Here is a 16605-nt window from a genome sequence, read left to right as displayed (position 1 = left end):
AAAAGACTTATTGAGGAAGACTTGAGCTTGAGTGTGCCTGCCTAGAACAAAAACATTAATTGACCACGAGTTTACTTCAGTGCTAAATAGATCATGACTTATCCAAGGATGGCCATTACAGCATAATCTGTTGTGATTATACTTGAAAACCACTGTCGGCAAGTTGAGGGTTTTATTCAAAAAAATTTCTAAAATTAACTCCTCATCGTTAGCAGTGAGCATTTGCTTTGAAAATGTTCAAAAAATTAATTAAAAAATAAGTGGCCTTTGATACAACTCTTATCTGGCAAAATTGAAGCTTTCCACTAAAAATGGTTTTAAATATTACTTGGTAACTCCCCTGAGATCTTTACTTTCTCCATCCTACATTGTAATTTTAAGTCCTGTGTGCAAAGACTTATCACTGAATACAATATAGTCTGATATTTATTGGTAACTAAAATGTTGTTCTTGTCTTTACACTTTTGTATAACACACCTTTCCAAAAAGACTCAAGAACCCACAAACTATATGTAAATTAGTTTAATATGCAAAAAAGAAGACAGCATTTTTGGCATTAAAGCTGTCTCAGTTGGCTTGATAATAAATGCTACCTTGTCTTTCAAGTTTTGTCCTGTCAACGCCTGTCAACAAGTCTTATTAGTATACCGCTGATCGTTCTGTGTACAGAAGATGTATAAAGAGGCTGAACTTGTCTCAGCATTGTATGAAAATGTGCTAGTATTGCTTTTATTAAGAAATCTATGCACTTAAATTTAAAGGAGGGGAAGAAACATCCTGTATATTTTGTTTAAAATACAGTTGAATTTTCTTGCAGATACGTTTCTACTGCGTAAACATTGAGAAACAAAAAATAGATTGTTTCAAGATTCAGAACAAAAGTTTTAATTATGGGAGACAGTGTTTATGCTCTGTAAGTAAAAGTACTGTCCCCACTTGAAAACTTTCTTTGACTTTTGTCGTGGGTTGACCTTGGCTGGACACTAGATGCCCACCAAGCCGCTCTATCACTCCTCTCATCAGCAGGACAGGGGGGAGACTGTAAGATGGAAAAAAACTCTGGAGTCAAGATAAAATCAATTTATTAAAGCAAAAGTAAAGGTCACGTGTGGAAACAAAGGAAAACAAAAGGTTTCTTCTCTACTTTACTTCCCATCAGCAGGTAATGTCCAGTCATTTCCTGGGAGGCAGGGCTTCAGTACACCCTGTGGTTGTGTTGTAATAATGAATGCCCCCTTCCTGCCCCTGCCTTCTCTTAGCTTTTATTGCTGAGCAGACATCGTACAGTATGGAATATTCCTTTGGTCAGTTTGGGTCAGCTGTCCTGGCTGTGTCCCCTTCCACCCCTCCCAAGATCTGCCCATCCCCAGCCTGCTGGGTGAGATGGGGGAATATTGTAGATACAGCTTGATGCAGTGCGAGTACTGCTCAGTAGTAGCCAACACAGTGGTGTGTTATCAACGTCTTTCTTGCTACAAGTACAAAGCACAGCACTGAGAGAGCTGCTATGGGGAAAATCAACTCCATCTCAGCCAGACCCAATACAACTTTTTATATAATGGGGAAAAAAAGAAAACAAAAACCTGCAACAACAAAACAAACTGATAAATTGCAGTACAGTACATGTAGCAAAATTTTAAACTATAGGTAACAACATGCTTGATTACTAATGTTGAATTTTCCTCAGTCCTTGTAATGATCTCTTCCAGCTCTTCTCCTCTTTTAGTGTCTCTGTTTGCCTTAGGATCATTTTGCTGGCTTTTATATGTCAAGCTATTCTACTAATTCTTTTTTCTTTCCTGCACTTCTCAAATTGGAAAACATGCTCTTTGTTTTCTCTCATTTACTTTCTCTGTCAGACTAAAGTTCCCACTCTTTAAAAAACAAAACAGGAATACTTACTTAGAGTAGCACACTGCTAAATAATCCCTCTTGCTTATGGATCTAAAGGGAGAGTTGTGTTTTTATAAACATTCTGTATCCAGATGCTCTTGTCACCGATAGAGCTCATCTCTGAATTTCACCTTCTTGCTTGACATCCTCTCATTCAAAATCAGATGCTACTGTCCTGCATCTTGGAATTGTACCTCATTTGACACTTGCATATTTCTAGCTGTAGTTGGGGACCCAGAGTAAACTTGAGACAGCTTGTCTACGGTGACAGCATGGTAGAAAAATACATAAGGCAGTGCTTAGCAGTGGATCTTCTTGTCCGTTCTTGGGTCAGCACTCAAGACAGTCCCTCAGCATCTTTCCAATAGAAATTCTTTTTCATTATTCTGGACAAAGGATACCTTGATCTACATTAAGCTAAGTATGTTCAAGTGTGAAACTCACTGCAATATATTGAGCATGAACTGAGATGTTGCTGTTCTCTGAGAAAGAGCCAGAAATCATCTTGCTGAAACCTGTGATCATCATTCCAGTGGTCTTTGTTTTAACTGAAGTATTTTAACCAGAATTCAAATGCCTTTTACAGGCCTCCACAGTACACTTGTCCAAGCATGTTCTATGCTTCACAATGGAAATTAGAGATGCCTAATCTACCCAATAGCAATTGCATCACTTTTTCCCCTTCAAAATTTACTGAATCTAAACCTAACATTCTGTTGTGTAAACTTCATTTTTGAATATGTTTTTCTTTGGCTTCTTGTAACTCCTTGTGAGTGGAATTGTATAGGTAATCCCCTAAGGTTTTTTCTTTTGGATTTCCGTTACTTTTGTCATGATCTTTCAGTTGGATGCATATGAAACTTTTTATTCCTCAGGGTTCTGCACAATTGTCTTTTCCTTATCAGTCATTACTGCTCTTCTTCCAGAACCCAGGAGACTCTCGATGCCAATTTCTTGACTTAAGACAAGTGGTGCTTTTTCCTTTCCCAGTCACTACCTGTAATGCAAAGCATTCTACTGAATCGGTTCTTGCTTTACTCCTTTCTCCCAAGAGCAAGTGTAAGGAAACAGTAAAAATACAAGATTTAATTGGAAGAAGTTGTCTGAAATCTTTCATATAACATTGAACCTGTTTTTATAATACCGTCTTCCAAAAATGAGTTTTAAGCAGGATGCAGTGAGGACTTGTTCAGTGTGTCCATAAGAGTAAGACAGTTTGTCTTTTCCAATTGCGTGTTCCTCCCAGAAATGTGGTTTTGGAGAAAAGGAACCAGTTGCACATCAAATTTGATGAACAGTTTTGTTCTAGGTTAGCAAAATTTCAAGATCAAAAGATTTGAAATGCATGAAAATTGAATACTGACTTCTAGATTGGGATAATGGTCTAAGTGCATTAGCAAGATAAACTGTGTAGGTAATGAAATGTACCTTATTAGACCAGCTGATATGATTGGGGAAACAGTGGTATAGGGAGCTACCACTAAGTTTCTGCAGCTCAGTGCAACAACAGGAAAGAGTACAGGTGTAGAGAGGGCAGCGTGCAGTGCTGAAAAGTAAAATTAAGGCATTTCTTAGTACAACAAGAGGGAGTAGGAAGGGTTATTTGTATAGTTAAAACTTTGGGAAGCGCCATTTTAAAAGTTACTGATTGGAAATCTGCTAGTGAAGAATAGAGGAAGAAAGGTAGAGGTGCTTTTGTGATAACATGAACTAATGGGTATTGACCTGAGACAAGTCAACTAAAATTTACTTCTCAGAGCAGTCAGCAGTTGTTTAATATTTAATTTGAATGTCCAGGTTAGTAGAGAGGGCAATCAAATCCTGTGAAAAATCAGGGCTTGGTCATTTAGGTGCTTTTATTGTTGTATCCAAAATTAGAGGGCACAGCAACCTTGGCTGTTAGTTTTGTATGTGAAACTGGGAATACGCTATATTATTACCATTAAGCATTATCTTAATACCTTGATACCACAAATTACAGGTGAGATATTCTCAGAACCGTCACGTGAGCACTAAACTTTTTGCGTTTTTCCTCTTCAAATCAGTTTCAAGTCTGCTGATCATTATTACCTTTTTTTTTTTCTTTTGAAGAGATAAGTAGGAAAGGTGATGTCCGCTAACCCTACTACCAAAATTTGTTCCTTATGCTAAGGTTGAAACCATAACATAAACTTACGTAAGCTCCCAAAAATACTTGGTATTTGTCCTCATTCTGTCTTTTCTGGATGGGAAAGAAATAGAAATTTTCTTCACTGTGTGCTGCAGCTCTTCAGAAGACTGGAAAAATGAGTCTTGAATCCCCTAGCTTAGTTCCAAATCCTGATTTGGAACTGTCTTTTCCTTCCCTTGTTGTTTGGATGTGCAGTCATTTAGATCTGCTGTCTCCTTTTGCACATTGAGTGATCTTCTAAAAGAAGAAACCTAAAGGAACAGGTCATCCCCAACGCTTGACTGATGTTCATGTTACTGTGGCCTTTGACAAGAAGGACAATCAAGAGAAAATCCTCTGTAATTGTGCTGAAAATACTACCTAGTGATGAACATGCAAGCAGCCTTCTTAAAGCTATGTTCTCTCTTCTAATTTTAAGCATTCATACAGACTGTTTATTAGGAGCTGAAAACTTGGCCAAAGGTGTAGCTTTTCAAGGAAACCACAAAAGACATCTCTCTGAAGCTGCCATTCCCTCTTCTTTCCATTCCTTTGAAATTTAAAATCTTCTGTTTCAGGTATTAGAATTTCTAGAGCTTCCTAGTGAAGCAAGAATTGGCCTGACTAGGCTTCTTTTCATGTGTATGTTTGTGTGTGCACGTGCATGCACACATGTGCAATGGATGTCCTTTTTTTGATTGTTTTTCCCCTAAGAGTGGTGTGGGGATTTTGAATCAGATTCATCACAGGGAAAAAAGTTTTTATTTATAATACATATTTTTAATATTTTTTTAACAAAGTTTTAGGTCATCTTGACTATCCAGACCCTATTGAGTCTCTGTGCTTATGATTATGCAAATAATTGTAAAAAATTATTGAAATCCAAATTTTCAAGCAGCATAATAGATCTGCTTTGTGCATTATATGAAAAGAAGTCACAAGGGACAGAGACTGTCTGCATTACACCATGTGGTAGAAGCTTTAATAATGGCATGGCACTTTCGTTCTCTGAGGTTGGGGAATTAAAAATGTTAAAACACAACATTTCTCACGGGTTGGGGCAATGGCACCATGAGAGCATGTTATTTAGATTATGCATGTACAAAAACTCAGCAGGATTCTATAGGAGTCTGTCTCCAAGCAAACTCCATGAAAAGTTAATCATGCTTTTTTTGATGGCTTCCCTATCTATCTTCTAGCTGTATATAAGCTTGACATTCCAAGCATGCCAAGTATTGCTTCCTATAGAAAAGCTGTTTATTAGAAGCTGGCAAAGAACACAATCCAATCTTCAAAATGGTCAAAAGGGCAACTGTATTTTGTTCTAAATATGATCAAAACCAAATCCTGAACACAGAATTATAGAATCATAGAATGGCTAGGGTTGGAAAGGACCTTAAGATTATCTAATTCCAACCGCCCTGCCATGGGCAGGGATGCCTCACCCTAGACCATGTTACCCAAAGCTGTCCAACCTGGCCTTGAACCACTGCCAGGGATGGAGCATTTACCCTATCTTAAAGTCCCCTGAAATAGTGATACTTTGAGCTCTTCTAGCTAATGTCAGTTTGAGCCCAGGTAGCATATGTTCAAAGCTTTTAAATGCTAAGCCGTTTCCTTCCTAAAGTGAGACTAACTAGCAGTGGTCTTTCCCCTAACCCTGAAATTCCTTGAGCCCAGTTGGTATGTTTAATTGATAAGTGACCAGCCATGAAGTCATACCTACAAAGGGAATTAAGCGGCAATGTGGGATGTGACAAGGACTCTCAGTTACGCTTGACTGCACACTTCTGTAGCACCACAGTTTAGATGCCTTGTAAAAAGTTAGTTGATTGACAGGAATAACAACAAGGTAACATTGGTTGTCAGCTACTGTCTTGTGTGGTTGTCAGGAAGTTATGGAAACCTGTGGTCCTTGGAAGTTTACAACTAGGGTAGCCAAACCCTGAGGCTGCTTGTTCTGCTTGTTTTTTTCTTAGCCCTGGTTCTATTTGGCCTTCTGTAAAATGAAATTCTCAAAGGCAATTCATTTATGCCATAGGGGAAAGACTCCTTGGAGTTTCGGTGGAAAGGTCCTCTTGTCCCAATGATAGCTGCCTCCTCTCAGAGGCAGGAATGCGCTTTCTCCACTCTAGGCGCTCTGAAACAAAGAGGAAACAGGGTATTTATGCTTGTCACACTTTAGCTGGTCATGGAGTGCATCTCAAATGAGGGCAATGGGATGTTTTGTGGTGTTTTTGTTTTGTTTTTCTTTCTCTCATTTTTGAGCTTGCTACATAGAATTTCAGTAAGCTAGTGGCTTGCTGTAACACTGTTCTTTAGCGTTCTTGATGTATTGAAGGGCTTATGGCGACTTCTTGTCCTTTGCTATATTGTGTTCTGGTTGTTTGCTACGTTTCTGCATTTTAGATCATCTTTTTGAAGTCTTTTCTCATGACCGTAAGGACAAAGGAAACTTTAAATCCAGCCTTGAAACCGTGATATGACTATAAGGTTCTACAACTCATTTTAATCTGTTTCTGGCAAATTCTTAGGTTTTTGGGATGCTTCAAGAAATTCACATAAGGCTAACAGTAATTGCAAGATGGTAGAAAAATTGCGTGAAATATATTGTCACAGAAGTCAGATTCTTGATGGTTTAAGAAAAACTGAGGTGCTTTTTCCCATTCCTTCAAACAGTATCTTCTTAAATTGTGGCTCAAGGCTCAGCTGCAGACTGGAAAGATTGATGAGGAAATAAACCATCAATTTCTATTGAACACAACAGTGGTGATGTGTTTCTTCTGAAGAAGCTTTTGCTTGCTGTAGTTAGCAACACAGTACTGGGCTAGATAGCTCTTTATCAAGTGTAACCGTTCTTCGTGTCATGTCACTTGGTGCTGTCACTGCACTTGAGTCCTTTCTTGGTATGATGGCTGTAATGCCACTTTGAAATTTCAGTCTAGGAACCTCTAGTTATTTTCCTTCCTCCCCACCTAAGATGTGTGAACTGTTTCTCTTGACCACTTGTGAAGAGGGAACATTAACTGTGCTATATGTGGCTAACCATATAAGAAAAAGACTATTTTGACCAAGTGAATATTTTCAGGTTTAAAATACTAGAGGTTCAGAGTTCAGCCCTGCATCGCTTTGTTATGGGAGATGATTTAATGAAGGAGTTGCTATTTATATGAATATCTATTTTTAACGTTAATGTATTTGAGCTGATAACACTTCTAATTCAATAATGAAAAATAAAGCTTTTATGTAGAGCTATAATTTGAGATACTTCTAGATACTTTGCTGAAAGGATTCTTACTAACCTGTGCATTGCAGAAAGCTTCTTTATATTCCAAAATGTTCTGCAGCGTGACTTCTGCCATTCTGTGTAGATCCAGAATGTGCTTCTCACTTGTCGTTTGTCTTGGCCAGTTGCATATTATGATGATATGTTCACATTAATCATATTGTGATAAGAATTTTAGTGAACACAATTTCTTTTTATTTTGTTTTGTCTTGCAGGCACCAAGTATAGATGAAAAAGTAGATCTTCATTTTATTGCATTAGTTAACGTAGGTGGTCATCTCTATGAGTTGGGTAAGAACACTTTTTATCTGCTCTCTCCATTTGTTTGAAACAAATACAAGTAGTAATGTTGTTAACTATCAATGCTTGGGAGAGATTGCTTGATGTAAGGTAGGGCTTTGGTTCTTTTCAGATGCATCATAGGGTCTGTGGGGGTGTTCTGTCAAACAGTTGCAGCCTTCTTCGCATTGCTTTTTTGGATTCTCCTTCCCTCAGCTCCATCCTATTAAGATAAAATGGTACAGAATACTAGACTGCCTCTAAGTTTCCTTTATGATTTACAAGGACAAAGAAAGAATTGACAGACACTCAAAAGTTTCAGAGAGGAAACTACTGTTATATTTCTGTCCCCAGATTGCTTGTGGCATTAATAAATGAACTGTATGCCACTTTAGAAGTGTTAACTACATAATTAAATAGCTTGATGCAGTTTAAACTGAAAGGATGTAGTCATAGAATCTTAGAATGGTTAGGGTTGGAAAGGACCTTAAGATCATCTAGTTCCAACCACCCTGCCATGGGCAGGAATGCCTCACACTAGACCATGTTGCTCAAGGCTCTGTCCAGCCTGGCCTTCCATGTTGCCAGGGATGGAGCATTTACCACTTCTTTGGGCAACCTGTTCCAGTGCCTCACCTCCCTCACAGTAAAGAACTTCTTCCTGGTATCTAACCTAACTTCCCCTGTTTAAGTTCTAACCCATTACCCCTTGTCCTATCGCTACAGCCCCTAATGAAGAGTCCCTCTCCAGCATCCCTGTAGGCCCCCTTCAGATACTGGAAGGCTGCTATGAGGTCTCCACGCAGCCTTCTTTTCTCCAGGCTGAGCAGCCTCAACTCTCAAAACCCGTCTTCCTACGGGAGGTGCTCCAGCCCTCTTATCACGCTCGTGGCCCTCCTCTGGACTTGCTCCAACAGCTCCATGTCCTTCTTATGTTGAGGGCACCAGAAGTGCACACAGTACTCCCAAGTGGGGTCTCATGAGAGCAGAGTACTAGTCAGGATACTAGCAGATACAAATACTCTGCAACTCCTCTGTTATTTTTTTTTTCTACCTTTTTGTGGTTACTAGACAGTTAACTGTAGAACAGTAGTCTCTGTTTTCTGAATTACGGCTATTTTTTTTCCTCTATTGAGATTGTGTAGCACCAAGTTCTGCCCAGATATTCTCTAATGACTCCAATCTTAAACATGTTGCTGGGCAACTAGATTTTGCTGCAGGCTCTTTAGAAAACTATCAAGTAGATCTAGATTTGAAAACTGCAAGTCACTGGTCTTTCCTAACACAATTTTTGCAGTGTTTTCTGCTGAGAACATTTTCATCTTTTGAAAATCAGAATGTAATTAAGCAATGCCCTTAACAGGTGACAACTATTCATAACCTGAGGTATAAGCAGTATGTAAGAGGTGTTTATGTTAATATTAAGTTGATCTAAAGAGTATTATCAGTGGTAAATCATGAACAACAGGCACACATTTCTGTATTTTTATGAGGCTGTCTGCCAGTGAATTAGATCAAATAGTGAGGCAACTACTGTAGGATGCAATATAAATATTTTATTACTCTGAATTTCAAGGTGTTATGGATGGCTTGGTCTTCTTTTAGTTATGTGCTACTATTATGACTTTATGATTTGCATGTTACCTTTCCATTGTGCAATGCATTAATTTACTCTGCTTAAGAAGCACACTACAAACTATGAGTATCATGTTTAACTATTTTCCATAAGTATGACGCAAGATAAAACCCACCTTTTTTTTAATTATTTTTATTAAATTAAAAAAAAAGAGGCATTTAACTCCACTGTAAGGTAGTGGCATGACAATACTACAGTTTCCTTTTGTTCTTAAAATAACTTCTGTATGTACCAGCGGAAGAAAGCAAAAAATACTTAAAAATAGGAAGACGGGAGAAGGCTTTTAAATTGATTTAGCGGCTTCAGTCACTGTGGCCAGCATGTGGGCTTTGGCAGGCAGAAAATGCTAAGAAAGCACATGGATGCTAAATGCTTATGTGTTTGCCATAGAAAACACGTTATTTATAGGCACATGAAATTAAAATGCCGTTCTGCCAAGATACATGTTTAGGGAAAAAAATAAAAGAAAATTCTATTCAAACTTCACTTGCAATAGTAAAGGTCATTCAGTTCTGTTTCCCTGGCATGTTCTGAAGATTTTGCGTGGTCGTAGCTTCAATCATGGTCGTTACAATAATGAACAACCTCTTGTTCATGTAAATCCAAGAGTCTTTCAACATTGAATCTATTTTTAGTTACGGAAAATGTAATTTGGAGGTGTTGTCAACTTCGATGGAATCTTTGGGCAAGGAAAAGTCTTTAGAAGGGAGGACAGAACCAAAAGGGAATTCGGTCTAGCAAATACTTAGAATATCCTGACAGATGTTCTCAAACTGTTAGCTCTTCACAAGTAACCTGAAACATATTTCTGCGAATGAAATTATTTTTAAAATGCTGAGAATAACATTGTTACAGTGCAAATGGCAGAAAATATAATTCATTATGGTAACCATTTTTAAATGATGTGAAAGTCCTTAATACTTGAAGTTACTGGGTTTGTGTGCTTATTTTTTTTAAATGAGAGTAACATTTCAGTTATGCCAGACTCATCAAACTGATGGGTTTGGTATTCTGTTCCGTCGTGGAGTGCCTGATCGCAGCTGTCAGGGACCACAGATGTACAGCTGTATGTCAGGGTACAGCCATGAAGTGTAGTTGAAATTGTTCTTCTTTACTTGAAAAAACCCAAGTACTACACCAGCACTAAAACAATCGCAACTTACAGCCTTAGAGTTTTCAAATGAAATATGAAAAAGTGGTTTTGATTGGATTATGTTTTTCTAATGTAGCAGACTGATGATACATAATGATACCTGTTGAAGCAGTCAGCAGTGGAGGAGAGACCAGGGAATAGCTAGCGGCATGTGCGATTCTCTTATGAAAAATGAGGTAGCATTTTTGTAAGTGAAGAACAAAAAATCTGTCCAAATAGTTTTAACTGGAAAAATGAAGCTTTTCTAATTTTATAAATTTGTTGTTCAATCTTGCTTTGTCTTTCAACAGATGGGCGCAAGCCATTTCCAATAAACCATGGGGAAACTAGCGACGATTCTTTTTTAGAGGTAGGAATAGAAAACCTTCTTAAATGCTGTCATACAGAATTCTTGTTAATTTCCACAAAATTTATTTTTAAAAATTATAAAAATATTTGTACAACAGTCTTGCTACATTTATGGTTGAATGAGGAATGGAGCGAGTGGGATGGTGAGATGAAATTAGGTTTACTTAGTTTTAAAACAAGTATTTCAGAACGCTGATGTTCTAACTCTGGATGACAAAGTATCATAACATGATAAGAAGAAATGTCAGAAGGGTTGACCATAACGGAAGACCAGACTGACTTTTCTTCTGTGCTGAGACTTTCATATACCCCTGATCCTTTCAAACTGTACATGAGATGAAATCATCAGGTTGAAAACTTAGGATAATTTTTCATTCTCTTTAGTTTAGTTATAGTTTGATAGGTGTCATGCTAGACACAAGTTTGATTTCCTGTCTGGCGCTTGCTGACAATCATTCTTCTCCAGTTTCATGACTTCTTTTGGGTGCTTTTTTGTGTTCGGAGCTCTGGAGTTGAGAAATGAATTGGAAAGGAATATACTGAATTTGGAGGATGAACTGTCATCCCCACAGAATGATGCGAAGTTTAAGCTGAGAGAAGGCAGTGCATAGATCTGACTTATATGGTATCCAGACCGGATTAGCTTTACAAAAGGAAGAAACCAGAGAAACTAAAAACCAACCAAGCAAAACCTTTTATAGTTAAGTAGCATAGACTAACATCTGTAAAGCTTCCATACAGTTTGTGCTTGTTTGGGCAGGGGGAAAAGCTGAATAAAGTTTTCCTTTTTTCATATGTGGCTTTTTTCTGCTTTACTGATAACGTGTTCTCCAGATTGCACCCTAAAGCTAGATGAAGGAATTAACTTACAATCTTTCACTTACCCCACACAGCTTAGATGCATCTTGAGACAAAGGGAACATTTCTGAATACAGCAGTACTAGTAAAGGCAAACTTCTGAGATGCATTTAGAAAGTCAGACAAGCAACATATCTGTGACACAAAGTAATACGCAGTCACAAAAAGTCATTGTTACTAAGGTTCCATGTAAAACCTTTGCTCTTATGCTGCCCATGTGAGCACTGTAAATAATCTTGAATAATGGTAACACATCAGAAGTACAGATTATATAGATTTGCTCCACTATTTAGTAATCCTTTATGGAAAAACCCATTTTGAGCATAGGTTGTATGAAGCATATCTTTATATTTCGGTTGTGGGGCTTTTTATAGTAAGTATGATTTATTGTGGGTTTTGTTTTGTTTTTCTGTTTTTTACTTTTTTTCCTAGGATGCAATAGAAGTTTGCAAGAAATTCATGGAACGTGACCCTGAAGAATTAAGATTTAATGCAATTGCGCTGTCTGCAGCTTAAAAGCCTTTTCCAGTGGGGCTAATGCAATGCATTGTAACAATAAAACCGTTGCCATATGTTAATAGTACAAATTTTGATACTTCCCTAACATGTTGATTAATTGTAGCATACATGGAATAAACTTTGCATTTGTCCTTGCTATTTCTTGCTGCTTGTTCCTAAAGCAACTTTGGGTATTCATATACACGCATGCATTTTGTGCAAGACTTCTGTGTGGTGGGTTTTTCCCCCTTCCACCCTCTTAAAATTTTGGGAATTACCGTCTGTGATATTTCATCATAATAATGATGAGCTAGTTCAGAGCAGGATTATCTTTTGTATCATTCACAGATAACATTCGGAGTGGAGTATGTGGTATGTTAATGGGTAAAAACTTGAAATGTGAGGTTATCTCGATCTTTTAATTATAATGATAAAAGAATATTATAAAAAACTTTTACAGGTGACTCAAAGGCATTTTTTTTCAGTGCATTATTTATAAATAAATATATGGAAGAAAAAAGGCAGAAAAAGGACTGTTTCTTCTTACTGTTGGTGAGCACTGACATAATTTTAAAATTATCTTAATCTACATTTTGAATAAAACTTAATTTTGTTTCTCAAGCCTGATGATGTTAATAAACTGTCAAAAAGCTTTAGTTAAACCAGTGTTTGCTGTTTGTATATATGGAAAACCAATATGAATGTTTTGTCCCAGAAAAGCCACACTAGTAATTTATGCTAGTTCAAATGGTAGGACTGGGAAGGGCACACCCAGGTGAATACAGCAATGTATTTATCTCACCTAGCTGAAATAAAGGATAGAAAAATAAGGATTGTTCTAGTGAAGTTTGCTGTAACAAGAACAGAAACAGGTTATAGATTTTAAGATAGATAGCCATGATGGTCATATGCTTTTTTTCCCTTTAGGAATGTCTATTGTAAGTTTGTCAGTTGGCATTACTGAATGCTATGTGATACCCTTCCCCTGTGCCATCCCTCCCACCCCACCCACTGGATCTTAAGGTACTGTTGACCGATTTCTACACTTGAATTAGTAACAGCTTTGTTGGGGTTTGGTTTGGTTTTGGTTTGGTTTTGGCTAAGCAATCTTATGCTGTAGCATTCTTGCAAAGGTTGGTTTTGGTTAATGTGCATGTTTTTTACATTCCAAGAAAAAAGAATAAATCCTTATTTGTTGCTTTGAAGTGAAATAATTCAGGTTTGCTTCCACTGAAGACTGCTGCCAAAGGAAACTGAACCCTCCATGTCCCAGAGGGTGCTTTCGTTCTCTACCAATTGTCATTGCAGGAAAAACGAATGGGGTTATGCCAGAGCAATCTGGCAGAGTTTTCCTTCTTTATAGAAAAGAGGCCTGGGAGTCTGTCTTATCACTTAAGAACATCTTTTGCGCTCTAAAGAAAAAGTCGGAGTGTCTGTCTAAAACATGTCACTTGGAGAGTCCACGAACAACAAGAGTCTGTTTCCTATACGTGAGCTGGTTGGGAAAGCGAGGGGGAAGAACACCACTAACAAGCTTCTATTTTTGAGCATTTTTTCACCCCAATAAAATGCAGTATCTTTAAGACATGCTTTATGTTGCCGTGCTCATTAGTAAAGCCCTGAAACTTGCTTCTAAATAAAAATCAAAGGCTTTAGTAACCAAAGCAGCTGCATTGTTTTCCTGCTAATATCAGAAAAATCAAACAAAAGTTCTCATAATTGAATTGGGATGTCACATATTTTATACTAAAGGTGACTCGGAGGACCACATTTAAAGTAAGCCATAGTTAATATAGACAAGGTGCTTTTAGGGAAGGGAGGAGGATGAGGAAAGAGAGGAAGAGGAAATGCAGTTTTAAGCTGTTAAACTAGCTACAAAGTTGTCTGCTTCAGGGAAATATTCACACCATATACGCTCTTCAATGCTCAAGAGATTTTGGTGGGTTTAGGTAATAAGTGGAGGGGCTCTTTTTGTGCAGTTATTTATTGCAAAATCACCTTAGAAATAGAGTTTTAATTGAGTGTGAGGACTGATTAAATGAATTAATGACAAAGGAAATCAAGGTTAGAATAGTCAACTTGGGGTGGGATTTTTTCGTGGCCACGATGGGAAAATACATCTTGAATCTCAAGTAAAAACTTACAAATAAGAATTCTTAGCAATTTTGGCAATACGATAGTTTTTGTCAGTGGTTTTTACCTAGCCTTCAAATCAGTTGTCCTGCAGCATAAGGTTTCCTTCTATTTTGTTTTACTTTTAGTGATAATTTCCAGTTTATTAACATGTAAGATGGTACTTTTTAGTGAACACTGCTTTTGGAAAGGTTCTCAAAAGTTTGAGGTGGCAAACGAAGAGCAGCACACCAGCTTTTATGCTGAACTGTACTTGCTCACTGCACATTCCCTCGCTAGATTGAGATTTTGAAAGACTGCACTGACGTACGGTGCAACGCATCCAGTGCTTGTCAGACCATGCTTTGGCACAGGCATTGGTGACCATCTTGAGGAGCACAGGAAATAAAGGGATCTACAAGATGCTGGAATGCCTTTGGCATTGACAGAACCCATGTAACTTGGTATAAGGAGTGAGGTATGAACGGTTGGCTGACTTGTATAGTCCAGCAAGGTCCTGAACAGGGGCTCAGAACCACGGGGTGCTTTTGTCTCTTCAATGCCTGTGCCAGCGTTGCCCAATCTGTGCTTATTAGCTCAAGCTCTGTGGGAGAACAACACTGTAATTTCCAACTTGTGCAGCAGCCCTGCCAGAGCCTCATCACCTTTGTGTGGAGCATGGCTTGGCTGCAGGCACACAGCACCAGCGGCTGCCAGGAAATCCCTCTTCGGCTCCCGCAGTCCAGGCTGGCTGTACACATCATCTCACGGAAATGGTGCATGCTCAGCGCTTACATTAATTTTAGCTGAGTGGAGCTGGTGTGCTATTAAGCGCTAAGGATTGTTCAAGCTCTTTTAAGTATATTGGTGTAAGTTTCCCATGTTATTACTACGTGCATTTTGTTGAGAAACCGTAAGAATTTAATAACCAGTGCAGTGCCCATTCCTTTCAGTCATGGCTGCATGATTCAGTTAAGGAGAGAAAGAAATGTTTTCTGTCACTGAAATGTAAGTTTTAGAAAATAAACGTACTTAACAGCCCACATTTAGAAAATAAATAAGGTCATTATTGTATTCAATATTTGTAGAACACTCTATGAAAAGAATATGATGTCACCTGGAGAGTCCACTAACAACAAGCGTCTGTTGCTTGACTGATCCCTAGGAGCACACGAATTGAAAGGGGGTTTTTTTGCCAAGTAAAACAATCTTGTTTGCTACTTTTGACACCAACAGTCAGCAGTCAAACCTACTGTATGTAGGCTTTTTGTGATCTAGGAGTCTGGTGACTTACCTTGGTAGTGCAAAGGAATATTGAACTATTTTGGTTGCTAAGCCTTACATAGATAAATTATCTGTGACAGCTGATTTAAAATTCACTTTGAGGAGGAAATTCGCATGCTGGGACTTTATTTTATTAATAACTTTGTCTTGAAAACTGCTGTGGTCCATGCAGCTTGCTAAAACGAGGACTTGATCAAATTACTTGACTACTCAAATTATTTGATCTAAAATGTTAAACACTTGATACATAAGAAAAGTGATTTGATTTGTTATTAAATGGCAAAAATAAAAGTGTCCCTGCCCATAGCAGGGGATTTGGAAATAGATGATCTTTAAGGTCCCTTCTACCCCAAACCATTCTATGAAAACAACCGGAAGTAAGTGAGAACTTGGAAACTGTTTTTTTTTAAACATGACCTGTTTTGAAACCTGTTTCATAGAATTCTATTCTCAAATAAACCTAAAATTTCATAGTATTCAGAGTTTCCCCTCCTTAGGGGCAAGCAGTGTATTTTTGTATGAACTGAAAGGCAGACCTTAAAAGTCTGTGAAATGCTGCAGTAGTTCTCCAGAAAAATGTTCAGTAATGACAGCTAACACAAACTGATGTCAGCCAGCAGCACATACATGCTTTATTTAGACTGGGGCTTTAGCCTTTTGTAGTCATGAATATTAAATAATGAGACGAGAGGGTTATTTTCTGATGTTCAGGCCTCCCACTTGAGAAAAATGCAGATTCTTCATTTGTGTTTGGTCTCGTGGCTGATCTGGCTTGGAACAGGAAAAAGGAGCGGGGAAAAATATCCAAATTATAGCTTTGATGATTGTTTCATTCATCACGGGCTCTAATAGCATAGATGTCTCATCTCATACCACTGTGAGGAGCTAACTGCATCATTTCTGTGCATTTGTAACTTCAATAAATGTCAGCATCTCCTGTGGAACTCATTGCAGCCAAAGTTACTGAAATAAGTCACTGTCAGTCAGTTTTCTTTCCTGCGTGTATCACCAGTAACACTAATTTCCATGTACTGCAGAAACTGATGGCCAATAGCTTCTTGGTATGTTAAATTGATCTCCGAAAATCTTCTTTCCTATTCTAAGGCTGT

At 38.0% G+C, this 16605-nt stretch overlaps 1 protein-coding gene across 3 annotated transcripts in view; it reads left to right on the top strand.

Annotated features, from left to right (window-relative positions):
* UCHL3 (ubiquitin C-terminal hydrolase L3) overlaps positions 1–13689 on the top strand; it is a 46296-nt gene extending 32607 nt beyond the window's left edge. For 2 of the 3 annotated variants that reach the window (XM_030476451.2, XM_030476453.2), the window contains exons 7-9: positions 7544–7619; positions 10687–10745; positions 12035–13689. In XM_030476451.2, the coding sequence (XP_030332311.1) occupies positions 7544–7619; positions 10687–10745; positions 12035–12118 (219 nt within the window). In that variant the 3' untranslated portion in view covers positions 12119–13689. The remainder of the gene's footprint in view (positions 1–7543; positions 7620–10686; positions 10746–12034) is intronic. The other variant, XM_030476452.2, reaches the window with a different exon arrangement.
* The last annotated feature ends 2916 nt before the right edge of the window (positions 13690–16605 follow it).

Source organism: Strigops habroptila, chromosome 2 (assembly GCF_004027225.2).
Source record: "Strigops habroptila isolate Jane chromosome 2, bStrHab1.2.pri, whole genome shotgun sequence".
In the NCBI taxonomy this organism is placed as follows: domain Eukaryota; kingdom Metazoa; phylum Chordata; class Aves; order Psittaciformes; family Psittacidae; genus Strigops; species Strigops habroptila.
This window is presented reverse-complemented; position numbering and strand designations above follow the sequence as displayed.